The following is a 16814-nucleotide window of genomic DNA, read 5'->3' on the forward strand; positions in this document are numbered from 1 at the left end:
AGTACCTGGCCTTATCCTTGTTATTTCACCTCATTAGTACCAGTCCATTACTCCAATCTGTAAGGGTCATTTTGGATCCTGTAGTTGTTATATCTTCCAACTTTATATTAGGTAGATAATTGATAAGTATGTCTTATATTTCTTTGACCAAGTTATTCATTAGAGGTCAAATAACAAAAAAGCTAATAGCAAGTCTTGGTGATTTTTCCTTAGACAGTCTTCTCCAGGTTAACAGCAAGCCATTAACAGAAATTTTTACAACCAGTAGTAATTATATCTGTCTCAGCATCCTGTCTAGCCTCAGCACCTTGCTCAAAGATGTCTAGTGAGTGTCCTTAACTAAACAACTTGCCGAAATTCAGAGCACTAAAAATCTTCCACACTCCCTGAGCTTCCTTTCCAGAAGCCTTTCCAAAGGAACACATGATATTGATCTGACACGGTTTGTTCTCACTGAACCTGATGTCTCTTTAGATCCCTGCTTACTCATCCAAATGACTACAAAACAGCTTAAAATTTTATTTATATTATCGACGGGTAATATATTAACATTGTTCAAAAATTTAAAAACATATTAAACAATTATTTCCTACTCTGTTCCCATCCCTTATAGAGAACCACCTTTTCCCCCTTCCTTCCTTCATCCTTCCAATGTTTCTTTAGGCAAACTCAAGCAATATGCATAAGTGTTTTTACGCATACACATATATGTACGTGGGTGTATCTCACCTTTCTTACATGAAAGATAGCATATAAGCATTTTTTAAAAATAATCTATTCCAGATTCTTGTCCCTGATCAATTCTGAGCTCCCTACTGTGCAGAATCTATCTCTCTCCTCTTTTGGAAAATGGAAACATTTGCCTGCTTTGAATCTTCTGGCATGTCTTCTGTTCTAAGCAGAACATCACTGGTGACAGCTCAGTGTCCTCATTATCAGGTTCACTGAGGATGTAATCTATCTGGGCTGGGAGTTCTGAACACAGAACAGCACCTGACACATCTTTAGCTTTAGTTCTTTCCTATCACTGTACTTATCCTTTTAAGTCTGGAGATAATTAATCTTGTCCTGCCTTCAGGCAAAGGGATCAAAAGTCCAAAGCCTACCTTCCAACCATCCATCAGAAACTAGAATCCCTCTGGTTCCATCACAGAACACAGGTTGTGACTGAGAAGACAAATTTTTGATGCATCAAAGGATTCATACTAGGCTCTAATAAATGGTACTGATCATATATTTGTTGAAATAAAATGTCTCTAGTGAAACCATTAACTGTTCTCTTTGAGACTGAGTACAACATGCACATTTTTACCCCACTGTAAGTATAGTGGAGCCCTGGTGGCACAGTGGCTAAGGGCAATGGCTGCTAACCAAAAGGCCAGCAGTTCGAACCCACCAGCTGCTCCTTGGAAACCATACTGGGCAGCTCTACTCTGTCTAGGGTCACTATGAGTTGGAATCAACTCAATGGCAATCGATTTTTTTGGTAAGTACAGAGAAAAATTTGCTTCTTTGATTACTAACAGACAAGACTTAACATGTTGTAAAGCACATTACACCTTCCAAAGCACTTTTCCAATTCTGTAAAATCTGGGAGAGAGGTAGGGCTGTGGTTATGTCCTCCATTTGACAGAAGTCTGAGCCTCGAAAGGTAAATGACACACATGGCTTCTAACTAAAATTGGTAGAATGAACACAAGTATTATCTGTGCTTCCTTTCAAAACTCTTCTAAATGATGTAAAGTTTTTTTGTTTTTTTGTTTTTTTTTAAGGCATAAACCAAAGACTTCCACTTTTGGGAAGGCAGAGCAGACATACTTTTTTCTTATTCCTCCAAAGTACAACTATATATAAAACAAGCATAAGAAGATGAACAGACTGGTTAGGGACCTCGTGACCAAGTAACAACACAGTGATGAGTTCCCTGAGTTTTCTCTGTGCCTCATATATCCTAGGCTTCAAACTGAAGAAGCCAGCAACCCAGAAATGCCAACTGGTACCTACAAAAAAAGCCCCAACAAGAGCCCACTCTCACTAGCCAAATGCAGAAAAGGACAACCTAGCAAGACAGAAAACTTTTATTACACAACTACTCTACTACTCCAGCCCAACGCCCTATAAAAAACTGGCCCTCATCCTCACCTGTGCTAGCAAAGGCTGAGTGGGGAGCCTAGCCTTCCATCCGTAAACCAAAAAACCAAACCCAGTGCCATCGAGTCGATTCCGACTCATAGCAACCCTACAGGACAGAGTAGAACTGCCCCATAGATTTTCCAAGAAGCACCTGGTGGATTCGAACTGCCCACCCTTTGGTTAGCAGCCATAGCACTTAACCACTACACCACCAGGGTTTCCAGACTCCCATCCTTAAGAGGCTGCTAACTAAATGCCCCAACCCACCCCAGGGTGAAGTCAGCAAAGGGAGTATGTCAGAGTAGAGCACTAGGACATTCATCTCTGCCGGGCAGTAACAAGGCAGAGAAAACATGAGCTACCAGAAGGCTCAAGAATTGGCCACACTGAATACCTCTAGCAATAGGGTAAAGGTGAGGCTAAAAGTATGATGATTGCTGAAAAATCTATTTAAGAAATTAAATCCTAGATCCTTCTCCAAAGCTACATAGCTGGCCTCTCCCCATCCCAAAAGAAGAAAAGGGGTTTATTCCGCAGAGAGGGTAGAAGAGGTCTTGAATCCATCAGCTGCTCCTTGGAAACGCTATGGGGCGGTTCTACTCTGCCCTGTAGAGTCGCTATGAATTGGAATCGACTCAAGAGCAACAGGTTTGATTTGCTGGTTTTAGACTGGTGTATTTACACACTGTTGTGGGCGGGAGTATTGAAAGCAGAAAGATTAAGTGAAAATTTACATCCTAAATGATGAACACCCCTCCTCAGCTCTTTGAACAAAGGCAATCAGAAGACTAAAAGAATATTCTCTGGGAAATCTGATCACCCCCAAAGAAAAAAATCTAAAAATACTGAAAATGGGGGTTCCACCACAAAATAGCTCTGCCAGATCACCCTACAGGGAACCCCTTAGGCAGCATGCCCCACCCATGCATTCCGAGGTGCCAACCAGCTTTTTATTGCCTCACTCTGGAATATGGGTGGACAGCCAAGATTATCAGACCTTTGGTAAATAATTTTCGTATGGAAGACAATTAAAACAAACAACAACAAAATAAAACTTTTCGGGAAATGATCATGCAGGAGGAAGAAACCTTTTAAAACACAACAAAACAAAAACAGTCACTGAGGCAAAAACAGTACGTAATTTTCAGAAACAAGAAAAGAGCTCTCAGAAATTAAAAAGTCTGATAAATTAAAAAATTCAACAGGATGTCTGGAATATATTCTGAAGAAATCAGAATATACAGTGAAAACACAAAGAAATGAAAAACAGGAGAGCCAAAAGAAGAAAATCAGAAGTGGAGAGCCAACATCCCGATAATAGGAGTCTCAGACAGAGGCAAGAGAGAAAAGGAAATCACCTAGTGAGACAAACTAAAATTCCCACTGAATACCTAACGATAATGAATACAGACACCAAGATATATCACCACAAAATTTTAGGAAACTGGAAACAAAGAGAGAATTTATAAATTTCTGGGCGAGAAAAAAATGGTCACACCCAAAGGATCAGGTATCAGGATGACTTCAGAGTAACATTAAACGTTACACTACAGCAGGGCAAGGCTTTCAAAAAATTGAATGAAATTGTTTCCAATCCAGAATTTTATACACAGACTATCACAAATGTTTAGGTAAAATAAAGACAATTTCAGATCTGGAAGGTCTTAAAAATTTTACTTCCCATGTATCAGGTAGCTTCTAGAGAATTAAAAAAAAAAAAAAACCCAAATCCACTGCCGCCGAGTCAATTCCAACTCATAGCGACCTTATGGGACAGAGTAGAACTGCCCCATAGAGTTTCCAAGGAGCACCTGGCACATTCAAATTGCTGACCTCTTGGTTAGCAGCTGTAGCACTTAACCACTATGCCACCAGGGTTTCCCCTAGAGAATAAAAACCAAAACCAAACCCCGTTGCCATCAAGTCGATTCCGACTCATAGTGACTCTAGAGAATAAGCTCCACCAAAATGAAGGAGTAGAGCAAAGAAAAAAAAAGAGGAGCCAGGAGACCTAACAAAAAAAGAGAGGCAAAGGAAATTCCCAGGAGATTCCAAGATAAGACTGTAAAGGAGGCCTAGAGAGCAACCAGTCTGGACTGCATGGAGTCAGAAGATGGAGAGATTTCTTCAAGAAGATAAAATGACAGAATACCAAATGGGTTTAAAAGTATTAAAAAAAATGATTTATACAAGACAGAGTACGGGGTAAAACTGGTGAAAAATATGCAAAAAAAAATAAGATCAAAAAACAAAACTAGGTAAATATTATTTCCAGCGAAAACAGAGTTGTAGGGGAAAGGAATAGGAGTCATAGGCCGCTAGGAGACTCAGCAGGAACAGCGTTTTATTTACATAATTCTATAAAACCTGCGTACTAGAATAACTAGCATTTTGCCAAAACTTACTGGCATTTTGGAAGAACAGGGTATGAGAATAATGCAAGGATATGGGGCAGCACAGGAGATGAAAGAGCTAAACTTTTGCTTTTTCATAGTTGATAACACCTAAAATGTGGGAAAAATGAAGGAACTAGCAATATCAGCATGTTATTTAGAAATATATCAAGGCTTCTGGGATCTTGAAATGGCATAGCAGGACCCCTCGGAGAGCTGCTTGATATGTTTTATAGCAAGCTTATTAGTTCACCTACATGAGCACTGAAGCTTTGATAAAAATATGAACTAATTAGAAACAAACAAGTCTCACAGCTAATAACATGCCTGGGCCAGAACTCGAACCCATGTAACTCAATTCCTTTGAGGTCTGGTGGCACAGTGGTTAAGCACTCAGCTGCCAACCAACTGACGACAATGGTTTTTTTTTTTTTTTTTTAACTCAATTCTTAATCAGTTCTATTAATTTGGGAGCTCCTATATTTTAGGGGGCTTACATCTTCTTAATTCCTCACTACGATGCTGGCCTGGCACAAAGTAAGCCCTCGAAAATGTTTCTAAATGAGTGGGAAAAAGTTAAAGAATAAGGTTATTTTTGGAATATCAGAAAATGAATGAGAAGGACATTCCAGGCAGAGGAAACAGTACAAGCAGGAAACTGAGTCTATGAGATTTGAGCAAAAATAGGGCAAGGAGAGAGGAGGAGTCATGAGAAGCATCTAGAACACTGTGAGATAGGTGGTGGGAGGTATTGCTAGAATGGTGGCTTGGGGTTGTGTGGCAGCCAAGTGGGAGGACACTGGTGCCTTGTATATAGATCCAAGTGGCCTCAATTATATGTATATAAACCCTTGGGGGGAGTGGGAGCTGTTTGCTTTGCCAATGGCGATGACAATACTTGAATTCTCCCAAAGCTCCTTCCCAATAGTCTCAGCTTTCTGGAATCCAAAGTAGCATCAGGCTCTCTAAAATCCTGAGTTGTTCTTTCGGTAGCCCCACTGCAGCACAACTAGTTACTCTAAGTAGTCACTGCGAGAGTAATCCCAGCCTGGTGGAGTCCCTACAAGGCTGCCCTGTCCATTTTCTGGATCTGTTTCTGCTCTTTACGATAAGCAATAATCCAGGGCACAAAGGAATCTCTAGCTGAACGTATGTATCTGCTAATACCATTAGTCACACATTCATTTCATTCCAAGTTTATTAAACATTTATTCTGATAAGCAGTGTGCTGGAATATAAAGATAAATAAAGTTTCTGGTTTTAAATAACTTACTTTCTGATGGCAGAGCTGCTTATAACAGTATAAGCAAAATAACTGGTATAAACAAAGTAATGTGGAAGCACAAAGAAAAGAAGGCCTATATTTTAAATATTTTTTATTATGTACACTGTCTAATGGAGGTAAAAGAGACTAACGCAACCCCATGTACCCATCACTCTGCTTCGATAATCATCAATCCATGGCCAATCTTGTTTCTCCTCTAAACCTGCCCATTATTTTCAAGACATTCAATTATTTTATCCATAAATATTTCAGCATGTATTTCTAACAGATAGGGGCTCTTTCTTTAAACACAGCCACAATATGAATCTTAATCTGAATCTTGAAGAATGAGTTTTGCTTTGCTTTTTTAAATTAAGGTTAATTAACATATAATAAAATACGTACACAGATCTTAAGATTTCAGTACACTGAGTCCTGACAGTTGCACATCCCGTGTGACCACTACCCGAAACAAGATACAGAACATTTCTGCCACCCAGAAAATCCCCAGGTTCCCCTTCCTAGTCAGTTTCCCACGCCCAGGTAACCACTTTCTGATTTCTATCATTATAGGTCACTTTTGCTTGTTCTTGGACCTCCTAAAAATGGCATCACAGCATATGTGTAAGATGTTTCTAGCCAAAAAAAAAAAAAATTCCAGGTGGAAAGAACTAGATGTACACAATACAAAGTTGTAGAAGGATATGTTCACAGAATGCTGAAGAGCTCAGGAGGGTTGAAAACTGGAATTGGTAACTGACAGAGACAGGACTAGAAGAGAAGGCTCACTGTAAAGGGGCTTATGTAACAAGCTAGGGTTTCTGGACTAAATTTCACAGATAATTACTGGAAACCTTTCCCAATGCCCCAAACCACTTCTCTGACCTAAAAATTGGTCAGTGTCCTAACTATGTTCCTCTCTTCTCAACCCTCCACTTAAGAGTGGCCAAGCAAAAGCAGCATTTTATACCTCATTGCTGTTCACTCCTGCCTTACCCAGAGGCCTCTCTGCCATCTCAGGGAAGGGAAAAGCTCCATTGGAGAGGACAAGGCCCAAGGGAGTAAGTTCTGGGCTTGTCTGGCTTTCTATGAGAGGACACAGTCCGGATCAGCCCATAGGTCCCTCACCCCGCCCCCTCGATTTTAAACAAGCAGTGTCAAGTCTGAGCAGCAGCCTTACCATTATCTGGATTTCTCTCTTGCACACCTGCAGATCATGCTCATTGTTGACAAACATGCGTTTCAAGGCACACTTCATTCCATTGCTTGTCCTCACCAGAAACACAATAGCAAATCCACCTGTGAGAGAAACACAAGATCTTTGAGTCATGTTCAAAAAATTACTCGGATGCCTGTGGTGGCTGTGAGTTGCTGTTGTCACTGATGATGGTACCAGTGCCACTGCCAGCCTGCCCTAGGGCTGGCCTGGTGCACAAAGCACTCTTAGGTTCTCAGAAGTCAGAGATATTACTTGTGGGGGTCAGAGAAGTTGTTTCTAAACCCATGTCTCAGGAAAAAGGAAGAACAGTAATTATCTTCCAGTCTACAAATTAAAAAAAAAAAAATCAATGAACAAATTAAAGATGGAAAAAAAAAGGAAAGAACCAACTACATTCTAACCACAGTCCTCAGCACTTGACACTCTATTTAATTCTTACCATAATCCTGTGGAAAAAAAAAAATCCTGTGAAGCTGGGTATTATTCTTCCTTTAAAATGACAGGTAGTTCCTAGCTCAAGAAAGCAGAGGCTCAAAGAGATTAGCACCAAACCAAGGACTTCTGCTTCTAAATCCAGCACTCTTTCTTTCACACCAGAGCAGCTAGGAATCTATTTCAGTAATTCTTATTAAAATAATAATTGTTAATGGATTTCAACAACCTGAGTTTCCCACTTCCTTCTCATCCTTCCTTACCCCATCTCCCAACTCAAAATCTAACAGGAGGCCTTAAGGATGTCTCCTACCCTCTCTACCTCGTGGGGGCAGTGGTGGCTCAGTGGTAGAATTCTTGCCTTCCATGAGGGAGTCTTGGGTTTGATTCCCCTTGGTTCCCACCCACCTGTTAGTGAAGGCTTGTGTGCTGCTATCATGCCAAACAGGTTTTAGCGGAGCTTCCAGACTAAGTAAAGGCCTGGTGATTAACTTCTGCAAATGTGCAACCAATCATGGCACAGGACCAGGCAGCATTTGGTTCCCTTGTAGGTGCGATCACGATGAGTCGAGGGCAGGCGATCTGCACAGCAGCTAACAACAACAACTCTACCTCACTGGCTGTTGAGAAGATACGACATATATGATGAAAGTCCTCCTCCATAAGGCAGAAACTAGGCAAGGATAACTCGGGCGGACTTTTAATGTCAGCACTAACTTTTCTCTAAAAGATGGTTTACAATTCGTTAACCCAGTAAACCCAGTGCCGTCGAGTCGATTCCGACTCACAGCAACCCTATAGGACAGAGTAGAACTGCCCCATAGAGTTTCCAAGGAGCACCTGGCGGTTTCGAACTGCCGACCTTTTAATTAGCAGCTGTAGCACTTAACCACTACGCCACCAGGGTTAATTCGTTAACAGAAGTTTATAAATTCTAACAAGAATTCCCAAATGCTCTAAATTTGTTACACTTTAGTGTTCCATAAATTGTTAGAACGCCTAACCCCAGTCTCACTCCCAAAGCATTGCAAGAGATGCTCAGTGCCACTGTTAAGAGGGGTTAGATAAAGAGGCATGGCAAAGCTGTCTGAGCTGAAGGGTTTGGGACAAGCAGCAGTTATATCAGACAGTTATTACATCTGCATGCCTTGTACACCTTCATAATTTAACCCTCCTGTCCATTGATCCTGTGTGGCAAAAAAAATTTTTAAATTTGCCAGGCCATTCTTTGCGTAGAAGTGGTCACTAATTAGATGGAGGTGAACCAAGAGTTCTGGAAGTCATCAGTACAGAAACCTGAGTTGAGGTTATGATATGGTACTGGGGCTAGCAGCCACAAGTAAAACTGACAGGGAACAATAAGCAGCGATACAGAGACACAAGCTTCTAGAACATAACTCTTGAGTCCTAACTACGCAGTTCTAATCCCCCTGAGGCCTAGCAGTGCTTCGGTATCTATCTGTTGGTGTTCTTGGCATGTCCTGTTGTATCTTTACAATAATTACTCTTTTCCAAGCTAGGTTCAGTAGCTTTCTGTTCTTTGCAACCAAAAAGAGCCTTAATTATTAAAGCATTGTTGCATGTTTTGATAAAATATATACATGATTCTGTAAAAAATTATTTATATTTTAATGGGCTCAAATGTTCCAAATGTGCATTTTGATAGAGATTTAGCAGAGATTGCATGTATGTGTACTTCCTGTTACTATGTTCCTCAGGTGAACACTAAATTTACCACACAATCTTTAACTTAATTAGTCATCTGTCTAATCCATGTACCTCAATAACATTTTCTTGTAATACTTTAAAGTCTCCTTACTCGTTGAATTACCAATTTTAATTCTACAATTCTGAGTATTTACTTAAAAAAAACTAGCATTGTATCATTTCATTCACAAAAACGACAAGTCTTATCATTGAAAAATATTTCCTCAATTCTAAGAGGCATATTTTTCACACCTTAATTTTTATGGCATTAGAATTCGTCTGGTAATAAATATGTACATTTAATACAACAGTACTTCCCGCCTTTGTTATTCCCAAAAAGCTATTAAGTCCATGAGAGTCAGTTAGAATTGGGAAAAGCGATAGTATAAATTATAAAATTTCCATGTATAATTGTTTTGTGAATATGCCAAGTGGATGTTCATTTTATAAGATATTCTGACTTTTAAAAAATCATAGAATTTGTACATAGGAGTACAGAATTTGTACTCCTAGAGAGCATTAAAGGAGCCCTGGTGGTGCAGTGGTTAAGTGACTGCTAACTGAAAGGTCAGTGGTTTGAATCCACCAGCTGTTTCGTGGGAGAAAGACGTGACAGTTTGCTCCTGAAAATATTACAGCCCCATGGGTTGGAATCAACTCGACAGCAACAGGTAGAGAGCATTAAGCACAAGTGTTCTGCTTTACGGGGTGGAGAAAATGAATAAGGCCTGGAGTAGTTACCGGCAGAACCTGGAACAGATCAGGCCTGATGTTCAAAAACTGTTCACTCCATCTGACCTGTCATAGAGAAGAACTGTGTGATACTCCTTTAGATAAGGAGTCATGTGACTGTGCTGCAAAACAAAAGTTGGGAATGGCTATTTCCTACAGTCCTGTGATATGTGGCACCACTAAATAGGGTTGAAAAGACAAGGCACTCTTTTAAGAAGCAAGTTGGTGGTGCCACAGTTAGAGATAACAGACACAAGATGGGAGCTGTGTAGTTTGCTTTGCCAGGTAGCAAGATGACTTTCCTGCCAGGACTGAAGAAATGGTTAGATATTACTACATGATCCAGGCAGTGCAGGTGATTGACAAGAGCCAGCTGTGATCTCAAAGCCTACGGCCATCACAAGTCTAAAGGTAAAGCTATGAAACACTATGCCTAATGTAAAAGGAGCCACGTTATCAGCATCTATGCCCATACCAAAAACAACCAAACCCTTTGCCGTTGAGTCATTCTGACCTATAGTGACCCTGCAGGACAGAGCAGAATTGCCCCAAGGCTGTAATCTTTACAGAAACAGACTGCCACATCTTTCTCCCACAGAGCAGCCAGTGGGTTTGAACCACAGACCTTTCCATTAAGAGCCAAGTGCTTTAACCACTATGCCACCAGGGCTCCTCATCGATCCCCATGCAAAGGCTTATTTGCTGTGAGAAACACTTAAACAGGAACCCCTGACCAGGAGATCAAAATCCAAGCCTGATAAAATTTGTCAGTCTAAAAATGTCTCCCATTATCACTACGTATTTGACCAAATGGAGATGTAAATTACTAGGTTAGAAGGTAAAGGGAGATAGCACCATCCAAGATACTTGTCTAGTACATGTCCATGTTCACCACACCAATCAGGAGAACAGGTAGAGATTCTTAACCACAGCTTAATAAGCTTCAGGCTATTACAGAATTAGGCAGCTACACTGCTGTCAATACAGATGCTTATGTCAGGCTGAGTTGCATTACAAGATCTTGATTAAATGGAAAAACCTAAAGCCTAGCATGAAATGGTTTGGACAGAATAAAAAAAAAAAAATCTGATATTCACAGCAGAGCCCATGCCAGTCTTTCTGCCTATTGGCATGTTTTGAAACACCAAGATAACCTCATCTATGAATTTATTGACTCGTGAAGGGAAAGGGATCTTAACTATTACATGAGGTAAGCAAATGAAGTAGACGGGATCATTTTGGCACAAATGCACTTTGCCTATTAAATATATAGGAATATTTTTTTACACTCAATATGATGCACCCAATTCAAGGGTACAATTAATGAGTTTTCACAACTGTATACATGCTCAAAACCATCACCACAAGCATGACACAACTTCCATCACTGCGAAGAGCTCCTTCATGCCCCTTGTAGACAATCTCCCCTCTGCCCACATGACCCCATATAACTTCTGATCTGTTCTCAGTCACTATAGATTAGTTTTGCTTGTTCGAGAACAAATGGAATCATACAGTATGTACTCTTTTATGTCTGGCTTCTTTCATTCCGCACAGTATTTCTGAGATTCATCCTCACTGTTACGTGCATTAGTAGTTTGTTTCCTTTTATTGCTGAGTAGTATTCCATTGAATGAATATTCCACAACTAGTTTATCCATTCACCTTTTGAAGGACACCTGGGTGGTTTCCAGCTTTTGACTATTATGAATAAAACTGCTACAAGCATTCATAGGTAAATCTTTTTTTTTTTCTCCCTTAGGTAAATACCTACGAATGGAATCGCTGGGTCATATACCCGTTGCCATCTAATTGATTCTGATTCATAGCAACCCTACGGCAAGTGTATATCCAACTTTATAAGACTGCCAAATAGTTTCCTACAACGGTTGTTCTATTTTACATCCTGACCAGCCACAAGGGAGAACTCTGGTCAATGCACAGCCTCACCATCACTTGGTACTGTCAGTCTTTTTCATTTTAGCCAGTCTAGTAGGCTTGTAGTAAGATCTCATTGTGGTTTTAATTTGCATTTCCCTATAGGTCCTTCCTCATTTAAACTCCTAGGATTAGCTGCTTCCCACCACTTTCCTGACAAAATCCATTCCAAAAAAATTGCTGTCAAGTTGATTCTGGCTCATAGCGACCCTATAGGACACAGTAGAACTGCCTCACAGGGTTTCCAGGGCTGTTTTCTTTACAGAAACATACTGCCACATCTTTCTCCCATGGAGCAGCTGGTGGGTTTGAACCATCAACCTTTCAGTTAGCAGCTGAGCACTCGGCCACTGTGCCACCAGGGCTCCCTTTTCCTGATAAAAGGCTTTAGTAAACATAGAACCATGAAGTCATCAATGAAATGACTAAGATCAGTTGGACTTCTACCTCAGGAATAAACAAAGATGACAGATGTCCCTAGTTCTCTCCTATGAGAAGGTGGTGACTGAGAGTTGGCAACACAGAGAGGGGCCTGAGGAGGCTTGAATTCAACATCAGCAACGGGGCTCTGAATCAAACAATGAATCATGCTACACGGTACCAGCCCCAGGGGCCATTCTGAATGAATCAGGACACCAGTGACTTCCCCTTAGAAGGAAATGTGAGGGATGGGGGAGGTAAAGTGAGTAAGAGAAGAAGGAAAACTGCAACTGATGATCTGTGTAGTGATGTGCACAGGGATGGGAGACAGCTGGGCAGACAATGAGAACAATGAGGGCCAGGAATATGAGACAAAGAACCTCATCACGGTGCTCAGGAAGAATCTCTGTTGCTGCTGCCAAAGGGGTTTTGGTGGATATTTTAAAAACGGGCCTTCTAGACACTGAAATCTGCTATGTGCTCATTCCTTACACATAAATGAACATCTCATTTCCCAATCTAAGTCCCTTTTATACCTTTAGGAAAGGTTTCCATTTGTCTAGGATTGAAAGAAGACACAAGCCAAAGGAGCTAGAAGATACTAAAAACAGAAAAACCTCATCCAGACCCATTTTCCATTCCCTGTCTTCCACTTTCCTGCCCAGTTCTCTTAAAATAAAGTTTAACCCAATGAAGGCTGCTTATTTAATGCAACTTCTCTTTGCATTACCTGAAGAAAAGAAAACCAGCATAAAATAAAATAACCTTCTTAAGTTTTCTAAAGAATCAAACAGAAAGCCCAGTTAAAGTGGAATTTCTCAGGCAGATCTAAAAGAAGGGACAACACTGGACAAGTTACTGGATCTCTTCGGCCTCCATCTCCTCAGCTGTAAAAGTTAAGACTAGATTGGTGGTTCTGAAATCAGGTTCTCGAGCCCTAGGATTACAGAGGTACTTCAGTGGCTGCAAGAGGGGAAGACGGCTCCACTTCATGGTAGTGCTCTGCACACAGCGTTCTTCTCAGCTTCAAATTAAGCAGCTCCACTTTTATCTGTTTTATCAGTTCTGAGCTGAAGAGAAGATTTCAAAGGGTGGCTTGAGAAGACAAAATAAAGTATTATAATGAAATGTGAAAAGACCAGGAGTTAAAAAATGAAAGGGAAGAACACGCTTGGCTTTTCTCAAGCTGAAACAACTAAAGAAAAAATTCAAGGCTCCAGTTGCAATACTGAAGGATTCTATGGGCAAATATTGAACAACACAGGAAGCATCAAAAGAAGATGGAAGGAATACACACAGTCATTATACCAAAAAGAATTGCCTGATGTTCCACCATTTCGGGAAGTAGCATATGATCAAGAACCAATGGTATTGAAGGAAGAAGTCTAAGCTGCACTGAAGGCATTGGTGAAAAACAAGGTTCCAGGAACTGACAGAATGCCAATTTGAGATGTTTTAACAAATGGATACAAGGATGGAAGTGCTCACTCATCTATGCCAAGAAATTCAGAAGACAGCTACCTGGCCAACCAACTAGAAGAGAACCATATTTGTGCTCATTCCAAAGAAAGGTGATCCAACAGTATGTGGAAATTACCAAATAATAGCATTACTATCACGCACAAGTAAAATTTTGCTAAAGATAATTCAAAAATGGTTGTAGCAGTACATTGACAGGGAACTGCCAGGAATTCAAGCAGGGTTCAGAAGAGAACATGGAACAAGGGATATCATTGCTGCTGTCAGGTAGATCATGGCTGAAAGCAGAGAATACCAGAAAGATGATTACCTGTGTTTTATTGACTATGCAAAGACATCTGACTGTGAGGATCATAAAGAACTATGGATGACAGTAAGAATGGGGATTCAGAACTCTTAATTGTGCTCAGGTGGAACCTGTACATAGACCACAAGGCAGTCATTTGCACAGAACACGGGGATACTGAGTGGTTTAAAATCAGGAAAGGTGTGCATCAGGGTTATATCTTTTCACCATACTTATTCAATCTGTATGCTGAGCAAATAATCTGAGAAGATGGACTATATGAAAAAGAATGGGGCATCAGGATTGGAGGAAGGCTCATTAACAACCTGCGTTATGCAGATGTCACAACTTGGCTTGCTGAAAGCGAAGAGGATTTGAAGCACTTACTGTGAAGATCAAAGACTTCAGCCTTCGGTATGGATTACACCTCAACATAAACAAAAATTCTCACAACTAGACCAATAAGCAACATCATGATAAAGAGAGAAAAGATCAAAGTTGTCAAGGATTTCATTTTACTTGGATCCACAATCAACACCCATGGACGCAGCAGTCAAGATATCAAACGACACATTGCATTGGGCAAATCTGCTGCAAAAGACCTCTTTAAGGTGTTAAAAAGCAAACGTGTCACTCTGATGACTCAGGTGCACCTGACCCAAGCCATGGTCTTTTCAACCACCTCATATGCCTGCGAGAGCTGGGCTATGAATAAGGAAAACTGAAGAACTGATGCCTTTGAATTATGGTGTTTGTGAAGAATACTGAATAATATACCATGGACTGCCAGAAGAAGGAAAAAATCTGTCTTGGAAGAAGTACAGCCAGAATGCTCCTCAGAAGCGAGGAAAGTGAGACTTTGTCTCAGGTACTTGAGACATGTTATCAGGAGGCATCAGTCCCTGGAGAAGGACATCATGCTTGTAAAGTAGAGGGTCAGTGAAAAAGAGGAAGACCCCCAACAAGATGGATTGACACAGTGGCTGCAACAATGGGCTCAAATATAACCATGATTGTGAGGATGGTGCAGGACCGGGCAGTGTTTTCTGTTGTACACAGGGTCGCTATGAGTCTGAACCAACTTGATTGATGGCACCTACCAACAACAAAAACATTAATTCTGAAAATGATGCTATGAAAAGGGGAGGGGGAAGGGCAACTCTACTTTAAAGGGGAAAAAAGTACCGAAAGAATATTCTGTAACCAAAGAACCAACCGTTGCCGTCGAGTCGATTCTAACTCGTAGCGACCCTATAGGACAGAGGAGAACTGTTCCATAGGGTTTCCAAGGAGTGCCTGGTGGATTCGAACACTAACCTTTTGGTTAGCAGTCAAACTCTTAACCACCAGGGCTCCAGAATATTCTGTAGCTCTATATAAAAGTATTTTATAAAGAAAAAAGGGCCACACCACTTCAAGGCATTGAAAGAGCCATGCAAATGGTCCTCAGCCACATGCAAACTACAGGAATAAATGTGCATGGCAGCTTCTGGGGAGGAAAGGCTGTGCTACTACATCAGTTTACACTGAGACCTGTAAAAAAAAGTAGGAGTAGAAGGACATCCAAACCTGTCTAACTTCAGGGAGGATAATGACCAGGATCAGCAGCCCAAAGCTGATTCCCACGAGGTGGATGTCAGATATACCTCCGCCCTCCAGCCTTTTTACCAGTTCTGACACTGGCCATCCCCCTTCCATGGCACTCTCTACTTCTCTTCTAGGTTCAATAATCTGCTGCAATGACCACCAAAACTCACAGAGCATATTTACAATTAAGTGGTTTATTAACGAAGTAACAGGGTACAACTCAGGATCAGGATCAGGAAGCATGAAGGCAAAGTCTCCCTTCTTCAGTACAGGACAGCTCTCTCAGCTCCCCTAGAGTGTGCAGGCCTCCTCTCAGCCCCCTGGGGATAGGATCCTCTTGACTCTGCCATCTGTCACCACTGACTTTGCTACTGGGCCCGTTCTAGGCCTGTTACTGTCTTCAGCGTTACATCCCTTAATCTGTGTTACAGCTCTTTTAGGAGGTTCCTTGCCGCCTTTCTCTCTGCTTCTCTCCTCTCTTCCTGCTTCTTTCTGTCTGAAAAACCTCTGTGGGGCTGGCTGCATATACACACAACTCATTGTCAATGTCAAGGCATGGCCTCTCTTAAAAAAAAAAAGAAAGGGGGCCACAAACTGACCAATACCCTCTGACCAAGCCACAGACACTTCACTTGCATAGCAAAAAAAAAAAAACCACACCCAGTGCCCTACAGTTGATTCTGACTCACAGTGACCCTACAGGACAGAGTAGAACTGCCCCATAGAGTTTCCAAGGAGTGCCTGGCGGATTCAAACCGCCGAGGCTTTGGTTAGCAGCCATAGCACTTAACCACTACACAACCAGGGTTTCCCTTCACTTGCACTAAAAAGTAGGCTATAATTCATTGCTGAGTCAATTCTGACTCATAGCAACCCTACAGGACAGACTACAACTGCCCCATGGAGTTTCCAAGGGGTGGCTGGTGGGTTCAAACTGCTGACCTTTTGGTTAGCAGCCAAGCTCTTAACCACTGCTCCACCAGGGCTCCCACAGTAGGCTATAATCACCTCATTTGCATAGTATATTGACCAATTCCTACAAGGTGCATACCAATCACTGGGCAAGCCCCACCCTGGGCCAGACAATAAGTATCAAATCAAGTTGTTTACCGCTTATGTAGGAAATACAACAACCCCTCTGGAGTATAGGTAACTGCTTAGGCTTTAGGGAAAATGATCTCTCAAGCTGTTTTCCCAAAGAACCAAGGCAAAAGTCCACAGAAA

General features: G+C 41.2%; 1 protein-coding gene across 11 annotated transcripts in view; it reads right to left on the bottom strand.

The window, feature by feature from the left end:
* AAK1 (AP2 associated kinase 1) overlaps positions 1-16814 on the bottom strand; it is a 189388-nt gene that overhangs the window by 97833 nt on the left and 74741 nt on the right. For all 11 annotated transcript variants that reach the window (XM_064268684.1, XM_064268683.1, XM_023552723.2 and 8 more), the window contains exon 3: positions 6971-7089. In XM_064268684.1, the coding sequence (XP_064124754.1) occupies positions 6971-7089 (119 nt within the window). The remainder of the gene's footprint in view (positions 1-6970; positions 7090-16814) is intronic.

The sequence above is a fragment of the Loxodonta africana genome, chromosome 15 (assembly GCF_030014295.1).
Source record: "Loxodonta africana isolate mLoxAfr1 chromosome 15, mLoxAfr1.hap2, whole genome shotgun sequence".
NCBI lineage: Eukaryota > Metazoa > Chordata > Mammalia > Proboscidea > Elephantidae > Loxodonta > Loxodonta africana.